Source organism: Struthio camelus, chromosome 1 (assembly GCF_040807025.1).
Source record: "Struthio camelus isolate bStrCam1 chromosome 1, bStrCam1.hap1, whole genome shotgun sequence".
Lineage (NCBI taxonomy): Eukaryota > Metazoa > Chordata > Aves > Struthioniformes > Struthionidae > Struthio > Struthio camelus.
Window position 1 is genome coordinate 136,028,061 of NC_090942.1, and position 18,519 is coordinate 136,046,579.

Genomic DNA, 18,519 nt, shown 5'->3' on the forward strand with positions numbered 1-18,519 from the left:
ACTGGAAAGAAAACTAGATTTGAAAAGTAAAAAGTAAATATGAACCTCCTTAGTCTAAACTCATATATATCAACAGTAGTTTCACCCGAATCAGTAGAAAAAATCCCAGTAGGCTTCAGTAAGATCCAGATCTCCTCAAGGTGAAATTCTGACTTCAGTGAGCCCAAGATTTCACCTAATGTTTTTATAATGAAGAACTGAGATACAATTAAAGTAATAAAGATGGTGAGAGTTAGTGGTTAATTCATAAGACATTAGAAACAGCTGTAATGAATGCCCTCACCGGAAAAATATTCATGTCTCTTGCAATATATTACACTAAAGTTTTACAAATCCAAAGCAGGGAATGCAGTGTAATTGCTTTGAAAACTTTAGTCCAAAGAAAGGAGATAAGAGCTGCAAAACAAAGAGTAAGACAAAGGAAGACCTATCAGAACGTGGAAAAATGTATGATGGCAGTGACAATTCAAGTACAGAATCTCTGTTTTAAAATAGTACAATCAAAAAAACAAGTTATCTGCTGATCCTCATTGTGTTTTTTTGCTGGTAACTGATGTCCTCACATAAACAATGCAACAAAGAGGAGAGTTTTAGAATGGCAGCACTCTGCCTTTTATCAATACATTTATCTGCCTCTCTCATGTGCAAAGCTGGGCGGCTTCTTTTACAACACAGCAACGAGGAAAACTAACCAATGAAAGCATCAAAAGATGATGTCATGTAAATATCTTAACCATCCATCGCATTATAGACTGTAATTGGCACAGAAGATCCCCCCAGCTTTGTTTATTTAGGAGATTCTGACAGGGAGGAGCAGGGTAAGATTCTTTTTCCTATAATAAAGAGATGAAATGTCAGCAATAATGTAGTGGGATAATGGAAAATTGCAAAAAGGACGTTTGTGGTGAGAGGATAAAGAAAAACATTAGAGGGCCTAATTAACTATATTGTAATTTCATATTTGTTCACAGAAGCAATCAGCTGAACTGTTTTGGAGGATGCAAGGCAGCCACTTGTGAAGAGGGACCTGCTTTCCAGTCAAGCTGTAAGGCTTAGCAGCAGCCCTGAAGGATCCTGTCCCTTTTGACAAAGAGAGAAGCCTCAAGGGACACATCGGAAGCACTAAAGTTTTAATTTGAACTTGGCTGTAACTTTCACTATAGGCACAGCTCATTGTGACTTCCATCTCACCTTGCCGGTTTGTTCTACTTACAATTGGCTTTGTATGCTCTTGAACAACACCTAAGCATAGAAAAGGTTTCCGGACCAATGAACCCTTATTACAAGTCCTTCTTTAAGTGTGTGTCTTATAGAACCTCCTCATTTCCAGTCACAACAGTTAGTATCAAGCGCCTAAAGTAGATAACAGATACTTCAAAATAGACTGTGTTTTGCTCCTCTCCCTGCACTCTTTACTGTTGCAGTCCCTGGGGCCACACTGGAGTCATCATGGCTAGTCACCACAAAAACACCTCGTTCTGCCTGAGGCCAACCGCAGAGGCAGTTGGGAAGGCCGGCGTGCGCCCTCTGCAGCCACAGGAGGCCAGACAGCAGGTCACACCACGGCTGCCACGCTCTCATGCCTACAGACCTACCTCATAGGTAGGGCCTCTTAGACTAGCTCTTATGACTCATCACAACATTTCTGTCCTGAGGCGACTCCTTTCTTCATGGTCTACCCACCAGCACAACTGTAATCAGCAAGGACCGAGCCTATCCTGCTTCTTGAGCCTAGTATAAATCCAAATACTGACAGAACAGGGTAAAAGTGAACTACATTCTTTACAAGTTTCTCTTACATGATGAGGTCTGAAGAACTATTCTGCAAAAAATTGTTATATTTTTAAATAGATAGGAACAGAGGACGTATTAGCCATACCAAGAAGCCATGAAGAAGAGTTCTCAGGTGACAAACAATGTGCACAGCTTAATTTTGTATTTGGCATTTAGACACTCTAGCAAGGAACATATTTACACTCCAGCATTTTGTTGTTTCATTTTGAGTCACTCTCAAAAAGATTTAGGAAGCATTTTCCATAAGAAGAACAGAAATAACTTTGACTACTTCCTTTCAGACTAGAAGAATAACTTCACCTCACATCCTTCATGCTTTCAGTGAGCTCCTTGATTGAGTGAGCATTCAGTGACAGACCTTAACTAGCAATACTTCAAATTACTACATGATCTGTAGTGAATATCTGTTGAGGTTATGAATGTTAAGGTGAGGCAGATTTAGGAACAGCATTCACATTCCTGTTTGAAGTCAGGTTACCTGGGCATTTGCACTAGGTCTGGTTAGAATTTCAGTGCATTTGACTTTTCTATGATATAAAAAAATCTATTTACAGAAGGATAGAAAAAGGTCAAGCATAAGAAACTCTAAGCTTCCACTAGTTACAAACTAAATAATAAAGCTAGAAGAATTTCCACTTCTTATATGCATTTGAAAGAGGGACAGCTTTGAGTGATGCCCTGTAATATTACCTATCAACTACTTCAGCACATTATAATGCTGCAGATTTGACACATGTAAGCTTGAGATTTCTCTTGCAGAAATGAAATCTGAAACCTGCACTGAGTTAGCAAATGAGGCAGCCCCTCTCCTAGCTGTTTGTTTATGCTACAACTGCCTCCATAATATCTACCTTTCTAAGTTAAGAGTGCAGTGTACTACATTGGCAATCATGAAGAGAGATGACTGGGAAGAGCTACAGTACAGGGGAAAACTTTATTTTTTTTAAATCTCTATAAAGCTTAAATTGAAGTTGTGATTTTGTTCTCTTTGACTTTCTGAGTTAGAAGAAATCACTCAGGTGGAACAGAATTTGGTGTTCAAAGTCTAAAGTAAGAAAAAATAAAAAAAACCCATGTAAATAAAAAATGAACTTGTGAATCTATAATGCCCTTAAGCTGGTTAGAAGTAAAAGACAGGACAAAGTTGGTAATAGGCTGCAATCTGCAAGACCTCTTCCCTAGATAAGAAAGGAATATAAAGAAAAACTTCTAAAGGGAAGGCGATCTTCAAGATGACTTTTGAAAGTGTATTTCCCCCTCACCTGTTAGTCTATTTTCAGACATTTTCCTTGGTAGGAATAGACCAGTCTCACAGACCAGACTGCCTCCCATCTTCCCTGGGGCTGGGCCGAAAATATGGACGGTAAGGCTGGGCCCAACCTCCAGTGTTAGATCACTGCTTAAAAAGAGGTTCAAAGAACAGGAAAAGGCTCCAGGCGGCTCCTTTCTGGCCTTCTCTTCTCCAGGGCTGGCAAGCCCACCCACGGCATTTCTGAGCTGACAGCTCGGCCAGCCTCCTGCAGACAACTGCCTGCCCAGCCTCCTTCATGTCTGCTTTTGCCTTTAGGTAGGCGAGTGTTTGCACTGTCCTTTACCGCATCCAGCCCAGCACCACTCAGAGCTGTCTTCCCCTCTAACCTGACAGTAGTGAACCAAGGTGTTAAAAAGAGCAAGTTCTGCCTCGGGTAGCTGTGGTACCTGCAGGGGGAGGCCAGTCCTGGATGGGCAGGCAGGGCCCCTTTGCAGCTTGTTGGGACCAGCAGGGTCTCAGACATCCGATATAGCCCCCCTCTTGCAGCCTGAGCAGTGCTGCACCTGACTGTCTCCCTGCTCCTTTTCCTGTAAACTGGCTAATCCTGTAAACTGCTAAGTCAGGAGGCAGCAAAACAGGAGACAAGGAATTTCGATAGGTGCTCCTGGTTTGGGGAATTTTTTCCCCTTCTTAGAGTATGAAATTGTTGAATTTCCTGAATAAATATTCTGCTTTGATACCCACATTCCCAAAACCAATCCTCTTGTTTTATCAAAATGCTCTGTCTTCTACCTCCAGCTCCTCTGTCAGTCTCACAATTCTCTTGCTGAGGTTTGGAGTGAACCACCACTTCGATTTTCCATATAGTTGATGGTGCTGAGGAAAGTGAGTCTAGTTTGGAATGATATTGCTGAGAAATGTGGACTGTTTGGTAAATGAATATAGTGTTTTACCTTTTCTGGGTGACATTACTCTATTATATGGCAGACTACCTGGTTTCTTTCTTATGTTATTTTAAACTATTTCCTTAAATATTTTTATAATATTTTAAAACATTTTCTTATGTACCTTTATCAGTTCACAGCATGGACCATCTTATAATAGCCATTTATTTATAAATATAAATGTTTTGCTAAAAGTTACTGAACTACGGAAAAGAAGAAAAGAAAAAAGAAACTGAAACAAAACCCCAAGGGAAATTATCTATTATAACAGTGCCAAGCTTCAATGTAGACCAATGATCTGTGGAGTGCCATGAAAGATAAAAGCTTAAGAGAAAGTAAAAACATCAGAAAGCTGTAGTCTCTAGTTAAAATGCAGCAAACTGATATTTTTAAGGACAGATTTGACATATTTTAGACTGGTAGGTCCTCCTCCCCCACCAGTGTCCCACTGGATGCACCTCTCCCCTCTGCACTGTAGCAAAGGCAGGGGAGAAGAGGTCATTCACTCCCTTTTGCTCCAGCTTGTTGGGGCTTAGGATGAGCTACCTTGTGACCACATATGAACACTGGATCTAGTTATCTGGTTTTAGCAATGAAAAGATAAAAGCAGACTAGAACAGATCTCTTGTTTTGGGGTAAGCCTAAGGTGATGAGGAGTCTGCCGTTAAGTAGCCCTTGAAATAAAGGGGGAAAGACAAGCAGGAGGAAGTATTCAATCTTGCAGTAGGCAACGGAGTAAATCCTTCATTTTTTTAAGCACATTCATGATGTGACAGTTCTCAGATTACGGCCCTGGAGCTGTACATTTCAGGGATTACTTGCCAATTAATTTTCTTACAGCTGACATTTCCTATCACACCAAGAATCTTTTTGGTCTGCATTAGTGCAGCCACAACTCTTTTCACGAGGATGAATGATAAAGGTTGTTGATCTCCATTTCTGTAAGGAAGCAAGGGTTATTTCACTGCTCGCAGGGAAACTGTTGGTCTGAAGAGAATACATATTATCATGATCTAGCCCAGGCATCCAAAGCTGCAGGAAAGCCTACAAAACCATCCCCTTGGATTAATTCTTACAACGTCAGAGAAAGGTATGATTAGAAGGTAAAGTCATGGAGAGAATTAAGCTAGAAACATCCCTGCAAAAACACAGAGGCAAATTCTAACACCCTCACTGGGAAGAGCTTATATGCCTGTCCTGCTGACAACCCTTTCCTGCTTCACTGATGACATGGAGGCATTCTTGAAGCAAAGTATTGTTCAGCACGAGCAAGAATTACTGGCGCCATAAGGAAATAAAACCGCAGAAACTAAGCAGCAGCACTGATTTCAAAGTCTCTGTGTAAAAGGAGTCATTTTTAAGGAGTGTGATTAGACTAATTAACTTCTGTTTAGGTTTTAATTTGCATTTTAAGGATTTGATTACCCACCAGTAAGAAAAGAGATCGCTTCTCTCATGTACGTGATGACTGTGTGCAACACAATATGTACTCTCAGGTTTACAAATAAATAAATGTAACATATGTAAATTAAATTATGTCTTATTCCATACCATTGCTATCAACAGCAGGTAACTAACAATGCTCATTGCTATTAGTAATAATAACATTATCTCTTACTAATGGTTCCATTCTTAGAAAATCAATTTCATAAATCCCTGCTGTACTATTCTAAATTCTAACTGTGACCAAGAGACATAATCCAATTTTAATTGAGATTCAATTACCCTTTTTTCATTAAATTTAAAGTTTAAGCTGCAAGCATATGATTAGTGTGCATTAGAACAAGAATACCTAGAACTTAACAAAAAAAAAGCTATTTTATGATAAAAATATCCACAGAAGTTGCTGAATAACTGTTTTTTCCCTGTAAACTTTCCCTATTGTAATATGATACTGTATATGAACTATATAAATTAACAAATAAATTAAAATATTTTAAAAGATTATGTAAATTTGTGTTTTGTCTACTCACTCTGTTTTTGGAACTTCTTTTCTAAGCCAGTAGAAATCAGACTGGGCTGTGTATTTGCGCGTTTGTAATACGTTGCCAAAATAGTCACTTTCTGTAAACTTCATCTGTATGGATAAAGCATGGGCATTTTAAAAATATGTCCAGGAAACAAAAGCTGACATGAAACAATTAGAGCTTTTATTTTAAACAAATAATCACCTAATTTTGAGCCAATATCAAAGGAAGTAAAGTTTTCCCATTTAGTAGGAAGAATAAATATTTTTAAAGCTTGTTTAGAAAAGAAAAGCAGTGGCTGAACAGATCTGCGCAAAGGATTGGAACATCAGAAAAGCTCTTGCCTGGACCAGAAGCAGAGAGCAACTGAGGAAACCAGAAAGGTACCCAGTGATCAACTGCAGATCACGCGTTTCTGTGGTTATTGTTAAGTCAGACTCTTTTCCATAAGGAAATAGGAGTGGTTTTATTTTGAAAGTGTATATTAGAACCACATTCAAAAATGTTACAAAGGCCCTTTCTTTTCAGCTTATTTTGCATTTCATTACAAATATCTTATACTCTGCTCCCTGAGAGGATTCTGCCATGCTTTCTTATCATTTCTTACACTCAGTGGTATTTACAGACGTAGGGCTCCAGGTTTCCATAAGCTCCCGACTCTATTAGCAAAGCCCACATACATGACTAACCATGCAAGAAAAGGGGATGTTAATATTTTACAAATCCAGCTGATATCCCTATCATCAGTCTGAAACAATCCTAGGACTTGTGATCAAGTTATACTTCAAACTACGGTTTTGCAATCCTGATTAACACGTGTTTTTTAGTTCTGCTTATCTGGGCAAGTAATTCCCTACCCTGAATGGTAATGCTTGTCATGTCCTCGCCCTCATTACAATGGGGACAAAGGTTCACAGTACCATCTCTCTCTACTCTTTCCATGAACAAGGACTGGGCTTATAAAGTTGGTTCTTCGCAGGTTTCTCTAAAAATTATGCTCCTCTTTAACTCATGTTCTCTGGCAAAGATGATTCTATTATGACTTGGCGTTTGGTGGTTCAGGGTTCAATCTGTGGTTCTACATTGTCTGTGACTCCAGGTAATACCCTTCATCATCTACATGCCAGAGTTACCCTGTTGGAAAATGGGAATACATGTTATTCTTTGTCATCTGCCTTCCTGCCTTAACTAGGCTAAACAGGTCTGTCATAAGGAACAAGTGCCCCCGCATAGCATTCTTGCCTAGCACTCAGCACACGGGGGCTGTATTTTGAGGACCTCTAGGCACAGCTATAACAAACAAGCATAAGTAAAATGCATAGCCTGGAAAAGGGGAAGAGCATATATGGTGCACAGGAGTTATGATATTCTGAGGAGAAAGGTATTAGGTTTTTGTGAAGACCTTTACTTTGAGGATATATTTTTTTTTAATACAACTCTAAATACAAAATTTATGCCAAGGTATTTTTAACCTTAAAAGTGTCTAATTCCAATAAGATTTTTTTTGCACCCAGGCACATTTTACTCCCAGCAGGCCTGATGGCCATCTCATAGACACTTCGGCATTGACATTTCAGATACAAGAGCGAGCATCCTTAATTCAAGATGTATAAATAACCAAACAAGCAGAACTTCAGAAGGGTGCAAAGCAAAAGAACTGCTTTGATTTCTGACAGCAGCAAAACAGCAGAGAATGGCTGCAATATGTAAGAGAAGAAAGCTGTAAATCTGACACTTACTGTTTTGATGTCTTCATTAATATATGTGTCATTCATTATGAATGGAGGGTAACCCACTTTTGCCATAACCGCTTTCGCCTTTGAAAAACAAAGAAGAAGAAAATGTTGGCAAACAACTTCACCATTTCTCAGGGCATGGCTTTTTTTCTTTCTTTTCCCATCATGTATTATTATGCCTCCCAGAAGGCATCACAGTTTAACTTGCCTACAAGGTACACCTGATGCCACAAATCAGTTTTGTATCACAACACAAAGATCCAGCCCATGCTGTCAGATTAGCACAGTCATTCTGTTGACTCTCAGAGAGTTTTTGCAGACTTCTGGCAATGTGTTTGAGTGCAAAATCGTATTCCTAACAGCTGATTTGCCCTAATGATTTTTGAGTTAATCAGATAGTCAAATGCCTATTTTTACAATGTTTTCCAAAAGATAATAGAAAAGAACCCATTTTGCTACAGCACAGCAGCTGGAACACATCCAGCTGTTGAAAAATACTTGGTACTTGAATATGGATAAACCTTGGCCCCAGCAGGTAGAGAATGGCATCTTTCCTCTAAAGGTCACTTCCATTTACACCAACAAGAATGGGTGTACTCTCTTCTGAAGCAAACTGTACTTTCTTTAGATCGCATGGCTGATCTCATCTTCATTCTCCACTTTCATCCCTCTACTTTACAGTCTTCACCCTATCCTTGAAGACAATACTAGTGTTAAAATAAGACACTTTTCATTAACTTACGTTTGTTCTCTTTCAGAGTCATGAACTGGTCTCAGTGTTTATGCACAACCCATATAAACACTCCGGTGTGAAGCGACAGTAGCTGTGGATAAGTTTTCCCACTTGGCAATCATGGCATAAGTATGTAAACAAGCTTAATAATGTCCTCGTGAAAACACAGAAAAACCAAGGGGCCACCCAGTCATCCAGAATCTCTATGGAAATAATGCATTTTCAAGGGAAAAGTAGAAAGATACAGAAGAATAAGAGGACTCGCATAGAAAAAGAATATGTCAAAGCCACAGAATAAATTAAACCCATGACGGACTAGGGTAGCATAAAGCTTTTGGTTTTTATAGTTTGGGGAAGCTGAACATAATTCCTCCCTAAGCCTGGATTACTCTTCTTGCCCTAGAAAAGCTCTTCTTTTAACAATATTGTTCTTCAAACACAAGGCTAAAGCCATGCAAATGTTGCAAGACATGAAATATAAACTGTCCAGCCTTTAAATCAACTATGGGCATACTAACCCTGCAATTCACTCCTTGTGAGTAGACCCCCAAGCCTCGCTGGTGACCCACCTACTTCTATTTGCCTTTTGGTGGACAGGGTGGCTGTTCAAGGGAGGATTCCGCTCCCTCCACAATAAAATCCTAACCCCTTCCTTCCCCTCCACAATGTCTCATACAACAGGGCCTCCTATGAAGACCAAAGATGGCAAGAATTAGAAACAGCTGTTACACAGCTGTAAAAAGGAAGCTAATAGGAGACTATGTCAAGTTAACCAAAATTATTCTATATCTCCCCTTTTACTTTTCAAGAGTCTTCTTGAGACTCCTTCAATTTCTCAATCTCATTTCCAACCCAAAGTCATAATCCTCCATTTGTGACATCACAATTAATTGCGGTTGAGATAATTAAGATGTCACAAACAGAAGATTACAACTTCAGGTGGGAAATTAGCAGCAGGAGCAGATGAACTCTTAAGCAAGAAAGATCCCATTGTCATGCAAATATCCCTAGTGAAAAAAAAACAAAAGAAGACAAATGCTGAACAGAAAATATGAAATGAGCCAAATTAAGTCTCAATAGAATGTTTTCTCAGTTTTCCAGAAGGCATAGCAGCCTTTAAAAGATATTTTTAAACGTCTGTGGAAAAAAAAGGGAAGGGGGGGGAAGCGCAATTAGTCTGCAAGCTTGAATAGAAGAGCATCTAATTTTTACCTGATGGTGCTGTCAGGTCCAGCCGACTGAACTTTTGCAAGGGACTGGACAACTTCCCTTTCCCTTCCACAGTTTCAAAACTAGTTGTTATATTAGTCTCCAGAAAGCAAGGAGGAAAACTCATCAGTTTAAATTTCTACTAAGTCAGCTGCTTAAACAAGTTAAGCGAATTCAAATATTTTGTATGTGCAGAACAGTTCATCCCGTACACAAAAATGGTAATCATTTGAATCACTTAATGAAGTAGCCTCTGTGTTGAATATACATAACTGACCCCCTTAATATTTTGACAAAACTGATGCAATAAAGAACGTAACTTACATAATAAAGAGCCATCCCTTTAAAAACAATTTATAGTGCAACTTGCAAAAATTGATGGTGGTTTTGACAGAAGTGATAAGGATTAACTGCGTCAGTACAAAGTCATTTCACTAATGCTTTAAGCAGTACAATATTGATCAAAAAATTGTTGATCGTGTTTTGGCACATAACAAAAAAGCATTTTCCTTGTTACGTTATCCCTTAAAAACACTCTTACTTCCTAGACTGCCTTCCAAATGAAAGCAAAGATATTCACACCTCACAGGCTCCCAGGTCTGACAGCCTTACCACAGAGAAGTGTGCTTCTTCGCGGAAAGAAGTGATGACAGACCCTGCCCTCAAACCTAAGGTGCTAATTCACAGTCATGATGAGTACACATTTGTATCCCCTTCACCACATGGATAGTTTGGCCGCCAATTGCTAGTAGGGTTTTTGTGGACTATCAGCCACATCCTACTCAGTCTCTTCCTCCATCGCAGCCCAGCGAGAGCAGCACCTTGGAATCGCCATTTTTTGGCCTTTTTAAGTCCCACTCCTTAACCAAACACCTCCAAGGGTGAGGATGATTCCTCCAGGCCCCTCAACAGCTGTTCTGACCTAGATTGACTTAACTATCACAATGATGCTTGATGTTTTATCAATGCCCGAAGCTATTTCTATTTTGTAAGATAAATATGAGGAAAAAATGTTACTTTATTGCATTAGTTACTTAAGAAATTCTTATCACAGTATTTGGGATTTAGAAGTTTGAGCAAGTAAGAAACACAACTATTTACTCTATAATGAATAAATACTAGGATGGAGCTGACTAACAGCATAATTCTGATATCTTCTTAAATATTTCAGCAGGCATGTAGAACTGCAAAGATTCAGAAAAGTACAAACTTTTTACTACACAGTGAAGTTAGTTCATTACTAGTGAATCCGGGTACACCCTTAAATGCCTTTAAGAAACAAAGCTTTTGAATTTTCAAAAATCACAGATGAACAACATCCTTTAGAGCCTTCCTGAGAACATCCAGAGCAAGAGCTGATGGAGAGCAAAACAGTACAAGGCTGTCACATGCAATCCTCATTTCATTATATGGCTTCTTCCAGGAAAGGAGCAAGTCTCAGACTGGTCCTAACAGTAACTATGATGCAGCCAAAAACATAAAGGTCAGTCATGCCCACTTGAGATCCTACTGAGCCAGCGTCCCAAGGCCACCTTATCTCCACTGAGTAGCACACAGCAGCATGAGAGGAACAGAGCAATATAGCTTGCCTGGTCCGAGGGTCCAAGAGCATCCCTTTCCCCTGAGGACTGCCCCTAGCGTCCTGACGAGGCCTGGGCACTCGGGAAGAAAACATGGGCGGGGTGCCAGAAGGCACACCAGCAGGTCCCCTGATGCTGACAGCAAAGGATGCAGGGATCCTGGTGGAGAGGACCTCCCCAGGAGCCAAAACAAACCTATGAGGGGACTTCAGGAGCCCCCTGAAGTCCCTGTGAATCCTATCAACATCCAGATCCCAATCTGGCCAGCTGAGTACAGCATGCAGCCCTACTTACACAATAGACAATTTAGAAAGCATTTCACTGCGCAAACGTTGCGAAATTCATGTGTCAGAAGTTTCTTGCTTCCTTGGTTATATTTTCTATTTGCTTAAGTAATGCTTAATGGAAAGTTGAAGACTCCTTATCCATACAGCACAAGAAGGTAGAAAACTCTCCTAAGACTGACTTCCTCTTTGATAATCAAGTCAGTATTTTCCCTTTGATACAATTAAAAGTATGTTTAAAAGACTACTCTTCCAGGAGCCACATACACATACATGGCGAAAGTAAATTAAATGTGACAAATGTACGGTAACCAATCATGCGGCAACTGCATATGAATCTCTGTCATAAATGCACCATCCCAACGTTTTACAGTTTAAAGGCTCCTTTCTTTCCTCTCACTAATTTGCATATTAAATAGCCACGTGTACCAGAGAAAGAGGGCAAGACGGTATTTACCCCAGCTAATGTTAAGCACTACCCTAGCTTAGGCTGTCTGGCAAATTCAGAATCTCATCTCTGCAAGCTCCCTCTCCTGTTAGTGAAAGTGAGAGGCTCTTGCAGGGGGTGATGCAGGGCAGCAGCATGCTTTAGAGGAAGTAGCAATGACTATTCACTATACAGGCGGTCTAGGGAGAGCAGGCTCTTAAGCAGAGGACCTAAAGGGCAACTGTTCCCTCTGCCATTGATTACACAAACAAGCTTCACCATTGACTTTATCACAGGATTTTATCATCTACGTGTGTTTCTCTTTCCATCATGACAAGAGCATTGCAAGAAAGTTTACTACAGAGTCAAAATAATAAATGACTTTTCACTCTTGACTTAATGACTTGCCAACATGGCAACACACACACGTGTTTCAGTTCTACAAAGCATCATTCCAGTCTAGTTGAATTCTCATTTGACATTCAAACTTGGCACATGAACTGTCTGAGAGCCTTTTTTGCCCAGAGTCAAACTGAGATACTTTGTAGGCTAACACCAAGCACTGACATATCGTACAGACTGCTAAAAAAAAAAAAGTTATTCCACCCAAAGTTTCACACGGATCTTCTGTATATCAACTCGACTCTCAATAACTTTGTGAAGATCATTTTCAGGCTTCTAAAAATAAAAAAATTAATACAATTACAGTTCACTGAAAAATTAGCATGAAATACATTCTGAAAGCTAAAATCATTCACGGCAATGTAATGTTCCATTTAATTACAAAGATTAATTCAGCCTTTATGTATGTGTCTGATCTTTTCATTTTTCACTGAAAGCAGATGATTCAGGAGCCATCTGGTAAAATTGTTGCATATATATCACTGCATCTATTTAGGTTTTATGTACAGAAAAACTGGGAGAATAGGATGATGCATCTTAATAAAACATAGAAAAATTCCATTACAGGGCTAAAGCCAAATCCTACAGATATCAGTAGAAAGTGATCCACTGACTTCAGTGGGAGCTGGATTGGGCCCATTTAATGAAGTATTTTATTTCCTCTGCAGGGGCCATATGCAGTGTCGGAAATTTGCACACTGCAAACTGCAATCAAAGGTGAAGTGGTAATGCAAACACAAACTCTTTTACTGCTTGGTCTGAAATGATAAGATAATTTATTAAGAGTACTTCATCTGCAATGAGCCGGCTGAAATCCACACTCGAGAATATAGCTAATCATCAGACTATTGCATTTATTTTTAAACTTTGGCTTTAACCTTCTTTTCATATATTTGAATCACGAAAGAGTGAACCTATCAAACATACTTTTTCAAGATTTTAGGAGCTGGTGTTTCATTTAATAAGCGATTCACATATCAGTTCACACTGCACCATAACCCTTTCCCCCTATCCTTCTCTGTATTTCGATAATCATTTTGGATGTACTTAACTAATCAATTACAAACACAGAAAATAGGATTATTGCTCCATTCTTGTAACAGGTAATTAGCTAAATAACCATACCTCGCGACACAACACAACAGAAACATAAAATATTATGGCATCATATACACAAAGAATTGTTTGCACTTAAATACAGGCTGTGGTTTCACAAGAAGCTGAGTCTAACATCTCTGTGCCGTGAAAAAAAAATGTTCAGCTTCTCACTCTTCTCCCTTGCTCCTCACGTTGCTATCTGTACTTCTGCTGCCTAGTTCCACAGCCTCTTTGAGCTGCCTTAGGTGCCTGGCAAACCTTTTCAGGAGATTGCTCAGCTCTCTAACAGAGTAGAAATGCATCCAATTTTTTCCTAGCTAACTCTCTGCCACATCAGAGAGTTGAACCACAACACAGAGCGTCCAGTGAATGCTGTAACTGGTGCAAGACACGTGGTGGGAATGCATGCCTGGACATGGGAAAGTAGAGAAGAAACAAGAAAGGGATTATGTGCTACGTTAGTTTGCCTTTTCCTCTGAATCATCTTTTCAAGCCAAAGCCTCACTCAACAAAGAAAATTTCCTTAAAAAAAATTACCTACCACATTTATAAAAGGGATCATACCAAGCATTATCATTCTAGAAAAAGCAGGGGAAAGGGGAAATAAACAAAATTTATTAAGCAAACTGTTAGTTAGTATTACAAATTCAATCCAAGTATCTACTAATTAACCATAAGATAATAATAATAATATTATTATAGTCAATAAAGTTGTAAGCACCTAAGATTTCAGTAGGACCAATATGCATAGAAGAGCCAAAAAACCAACATTTTACATCCGTGTGTCACTCTTTCCTGTCCTAAATCCATTCTGCTTCTGCTTCTCTAGAACAATGGCTGATTCAAGCATTGTGACCCAATTACATTGGGATTAAATTTTTAGCTTAAACTAATCCTACATTAAAAACATTTATCCAATTTGTTTTATTTCCATTTTATGTTTGTAACCTTTGTATGATAATTATCACGATTCAGTTATTTTATACGTAGAATATTACACACGACAGACAGGGATGTTGAATTCTGTGAACAGAACTAGAGTTCTGGAAATTAAATGCACACATCTTCCTCTGTGATTATATAATATATAAATGATTAGATGCATCCTTTCCACAAAATGAATGAAAGCTGTAGTTTGACTTCAGGGAATCAACAACATATCCAGTTACATGATCAAAATCTTAAAAGAGTTTGTTTTATCCTCATCTGACCAAAAAAAAAAAGTGAAATGATGAATATTAAAAAGCTTGCGTAACTGTTTGGAAAACAAACACAAGAATCTCAAGCCATCCTTGAGCAATGAGAATATTAAAAAAACAGAGATTACAGAAAGGCACATACCTTGATAACACTACTCCAACAGCTCTACTTAAATCCTAATAGCTTGCTTTTGTTTTATGGGTAGAAAGTTTGCAAGGGGTGTGTGTGGGGGGGGGAAGTTTCTTTGTGTGCTGGCAGGTATTAATAATTGCATCTGCTTTTCGCTGGAGATACACAGACAAAAAAAGGCTCAATAAACAGTTAATGATGACCATTATATAGCTGATAGCTGCATGAAGCAAAGAATACAGACAGAATTTTAACTAAATGCTTCTTCAGCTAACAGTAAAATTGTTAGTGATTTGAGAGAGAGACGAGTACTGCCGAAGCTAAGTATGTTTTAAGATTTTACCCTAAATTTGCAAACCAAGCAGTGCATTGCATACCAGATTGCTTACCAGCTGTAAATCTGAAATATTTTCTCCGGTTTTAAGAGAGGGTATCACCAGAAGTTCATGGTTGCACCAGAAGTTCATGGTTGCAGCTGCTCAATGAAGGGGGGGTTCCAAGGCCAGTGACCTCCATTTCCCCATCCCTTTGACTTGGCTTCCCAATACAGAAGATGGAAATAATAATACTTACTTTATCTACCAAGTACACTAAATGTGCTGCTGATTTTCTTTTAATCTGGGCAAAATCCCAGCAACATTAAGTACATTCCAAGTTAAACTTGCAACAAAAAACCAACAGATTTCTCATGCCACCTCCTCAGGTTTTTGCTCTATTTTTTCACATTACCATTTTTTCATGAGGACAGACTAACTCCATAATTCCAATTGAGTAAGAAATGTAGAGTCCCCTCTCCAAAAATAAGGTGAAGGAGTTACAGTGGGACACACGCACATTCCCATTTACCCTGGAAATCACATGCAGCACCAAGCTACTTTCTCTGGGTGTCCAACGCCTGCTTCTGACCTCCCTATCATTGGGGTGGCTTGTTCCAGTGCCATCGGTTTAGGATATGCTTCATGGCACTATTGATAAATGGAATAGGGCCAAGGAGCGAAATTAATGATTTTGGCCTCTACCAACAGATGGTCTCCAAGACAACTCTCCAGCAGGACTCAGGGGACAGTATGCCCCAGGAACCACTCCTAGCTGTTATCGTTAAGGCTGCACCACGTTTAATTACCTCTACAGTCCTCCAGCATTATCCCAGAAGGCTTTGCATCCTAGCATATCACCTCATGCCACATTCTAGGAAATACATCATGTACCTTGAATATGATTAAAAACACTACTCTAGTAATCTGCACCTTGGCCTTCAGATTATTTCAGACTTTGAGCTTGTAAAAACCCGTAGGAAACAGTAATTACGTCTTCAGCACACCACATAGGCCCAAAGCAGACACAGAGCTAAGTGCTGTGTAGAGCGGATGTGACCAGCTTGTGTCACCTGATTTCACAGCCACGAGTCCAGTGTAAAGAGCTAAATCCTCCAAGACTAGGTCAGGACAGGCAATTTCCCACAGGAAAGTCAGGGAAAAATACCTTCATCCAGTCCCTCTACACTTATACAGCAGACCAGCACAACCAAGGTATCCAGTAAAAGATTTATTTAACCCCAAAACATTACTGTCCAAAAGGCAGTTTTAAGAGCCTCCAGTCTTCAGCGGAGCTGGGGTCATGTCTGTGGACCAGAAGAAAGGAGATTGCACAGTCAGCCAAACAGGCACAACCTGCCCTAGCTCCAGAATCAGAGGTGGAGAGCTGTGTCAGCACATCACCGTGCCACCAGTGACCTGTCACTGCCAGCATGGAGATTTCTGCACGCTGTTCCACCATACTTTAGATTGTTTTGGGTGTAACTCCATGGATGTGTCTGCAAGAAGCTAGGAGCTCCTCCAGTTGCGCTTCAGACAAGCCAGAAGCAACACAGTCCTGGTCTGAAGGGACAGGCCATCATTAGCATGGCACTGGGGCCCTGTGGTACATGCTGCCTTTAATAGGCAGCTCTATAGGTCATGCACCAGAGTTAAACTTAGCCACAGCCTTAGTACTTTAGAAGATCGTACCTCATGTCCTTATTTTCAAGGACTGCTCCATGTGCTCCAAGACACGTATCTAAAAAAAAACCACACACAAACAAAAAAAAAAACCCTCCAAAACAACCTCAAAGTCCTTTTTTATCTATCTTTTGAAATCACATTAGGTATTCTGACTCAACACGTTTTGCACCAGAATCCTGAGGATTTGCAATGACAAATAAAGAAATAAAGCCACCTTTGACTGGGCTTTAGCATGTTAGCGAGCTGCAAAATTATTACGTTGCATTTTTTGTAGAAATTTCTTCCTGGGCTCGCTTCACTGCTCACCCCCAGAACTCCTCATCAGTCACCTCTCACTGCCCACTGCTGTCATGCCACCTTTTACTGGAAACCCATATACCTTGCTGCAGAATCTTTTCCGCTGCTTTGGTTTTAGCTCTGGGATAACAGCAAGTTTAACAAAAACCACTGCACTGACTGACAAAATAAAAGTCCCCACGGACCTATGAAGTCTGGTGTGCTAAAGAGAACTCAGGCTCTGAACGCTGTAACACACACACACACTGTGAGAGGGACAGCCCCAGGGACAAGGCAAGAGCAACTAATCTCTCCCCTCATCACAGCTGTATGGGATATGAGCTATCACAGAGCTTCTCTTGGCTATTTTATGCAAAACTGAATAACCTGTTCCAGAGAGGGACGACTTCTGGCCTCAGCGTCTGTTTGCATCAGTTTATATTCATTTAACATTTTCAAGGTTATCTTTGCCTACCAAAGGTTGCAGAGCTGCTTCTTTTCCCCCCTCATGAATAAAACCTGAAAAATCCTCTTCTCATTTCTAGCCACATGTAAGCATCAGACCAACCTCTAAGTCTAGATACAGCTGGGGACAGACATGGCAGAGACTATTTCTTACACTTCCCTATGTCCTCAGTCCCCATTTCAGTTTTAAACAAAAACATTACTTCACTCAGGATTTGCAGGTTTCTTCTATCTCTGGAAAGAAATTCCTTTTGTTTGAACAGGGCCCCTGATGTGCACAGTAGCAATAACCATGCCACTGCCTGTTGTCCATACCATATAGTTACGGAGGATAAAAAAAGGTGTATACAGAGGCAAAAACGGAGGCTGGAGTATATTTAGAAGAAACCTATGCAGAAGATAGATACTCTGCTTTCGACTCAAGATCAAATCCCTCTCTTCAAAATCTTTATATATTTTTATTTACACAAGTTGTACTTACATTTATGTATTTGTTTACACATAATGGAACCATTTTATGATGGAACTCATTGTCTACCTAGAAAACTGCACACAAGACACGTTACAGCTTCCCTCTCAAACGAGGGCAGCCGAGAAAACCTTTATTCTTAAACACAGCGTCCTGACTTCTGAAAGGCCAGTAAGGGAGCAGCTTCCTAAATCTGATCATCTCCTTGTTATAAAACTCCCTTGAAGGTAAAGTCTAACAATACCAGTGCCTGAGGCATTTTGAAGAGCCATTTAACATTTCATGATTTTCCTACGGACCTCTGTGATTAGTACAGTACCTGAGGAAGTAAAAGTGCTACGAAAACTTCTGAGCCTGGATAGCTCGGCCTCTGAGACCAAGGGCTCCGCGCTGCAGTCCCAGCCCACAGCCCACCTTGCTGTAGCTTCTTGCATCCTCCCAACTACTCTAGCAACTTTCCTCTCTGTGCCTCGGGCAGCATAGGCATGTGCATATACAGGACTTGGAGGAGATCACATCCAGCCTAGCCAAATGAATGAGTAGAGCCATGAGCA

At 39.9% G+C, this 18,519-nt stretch overlaps 1 protein-coding gene across 1 annotated transcript in view; it reads right to left on the bottom strand.

Annotated features, from left to right (window-relative positions):
* Window positions 1-18,519, bottom strand: part of PHEX (phosphate regulating endopeptidase X-linked) — a 110,703-nt gene that overhangs the window by 29,548 nt on the left and 62,636 nt on the right. The window contains exons 14-15 of the mRNA XM_009665368.2: window positions 7,697-7,774; window positions 5,964-6,067 (exon numbers count right to left, since the gene is read on the bottom strand). Of these exons, the coding sequence (XP_009663663.2) occupies window positions 5,964-6,067; window positions 7,697-7,774 (182 nt within the window). The remainder of the gene's footprint in view (window positions 1-5,963; window positions 6,068-7,696; window positions 7,775-18,519) is intronic.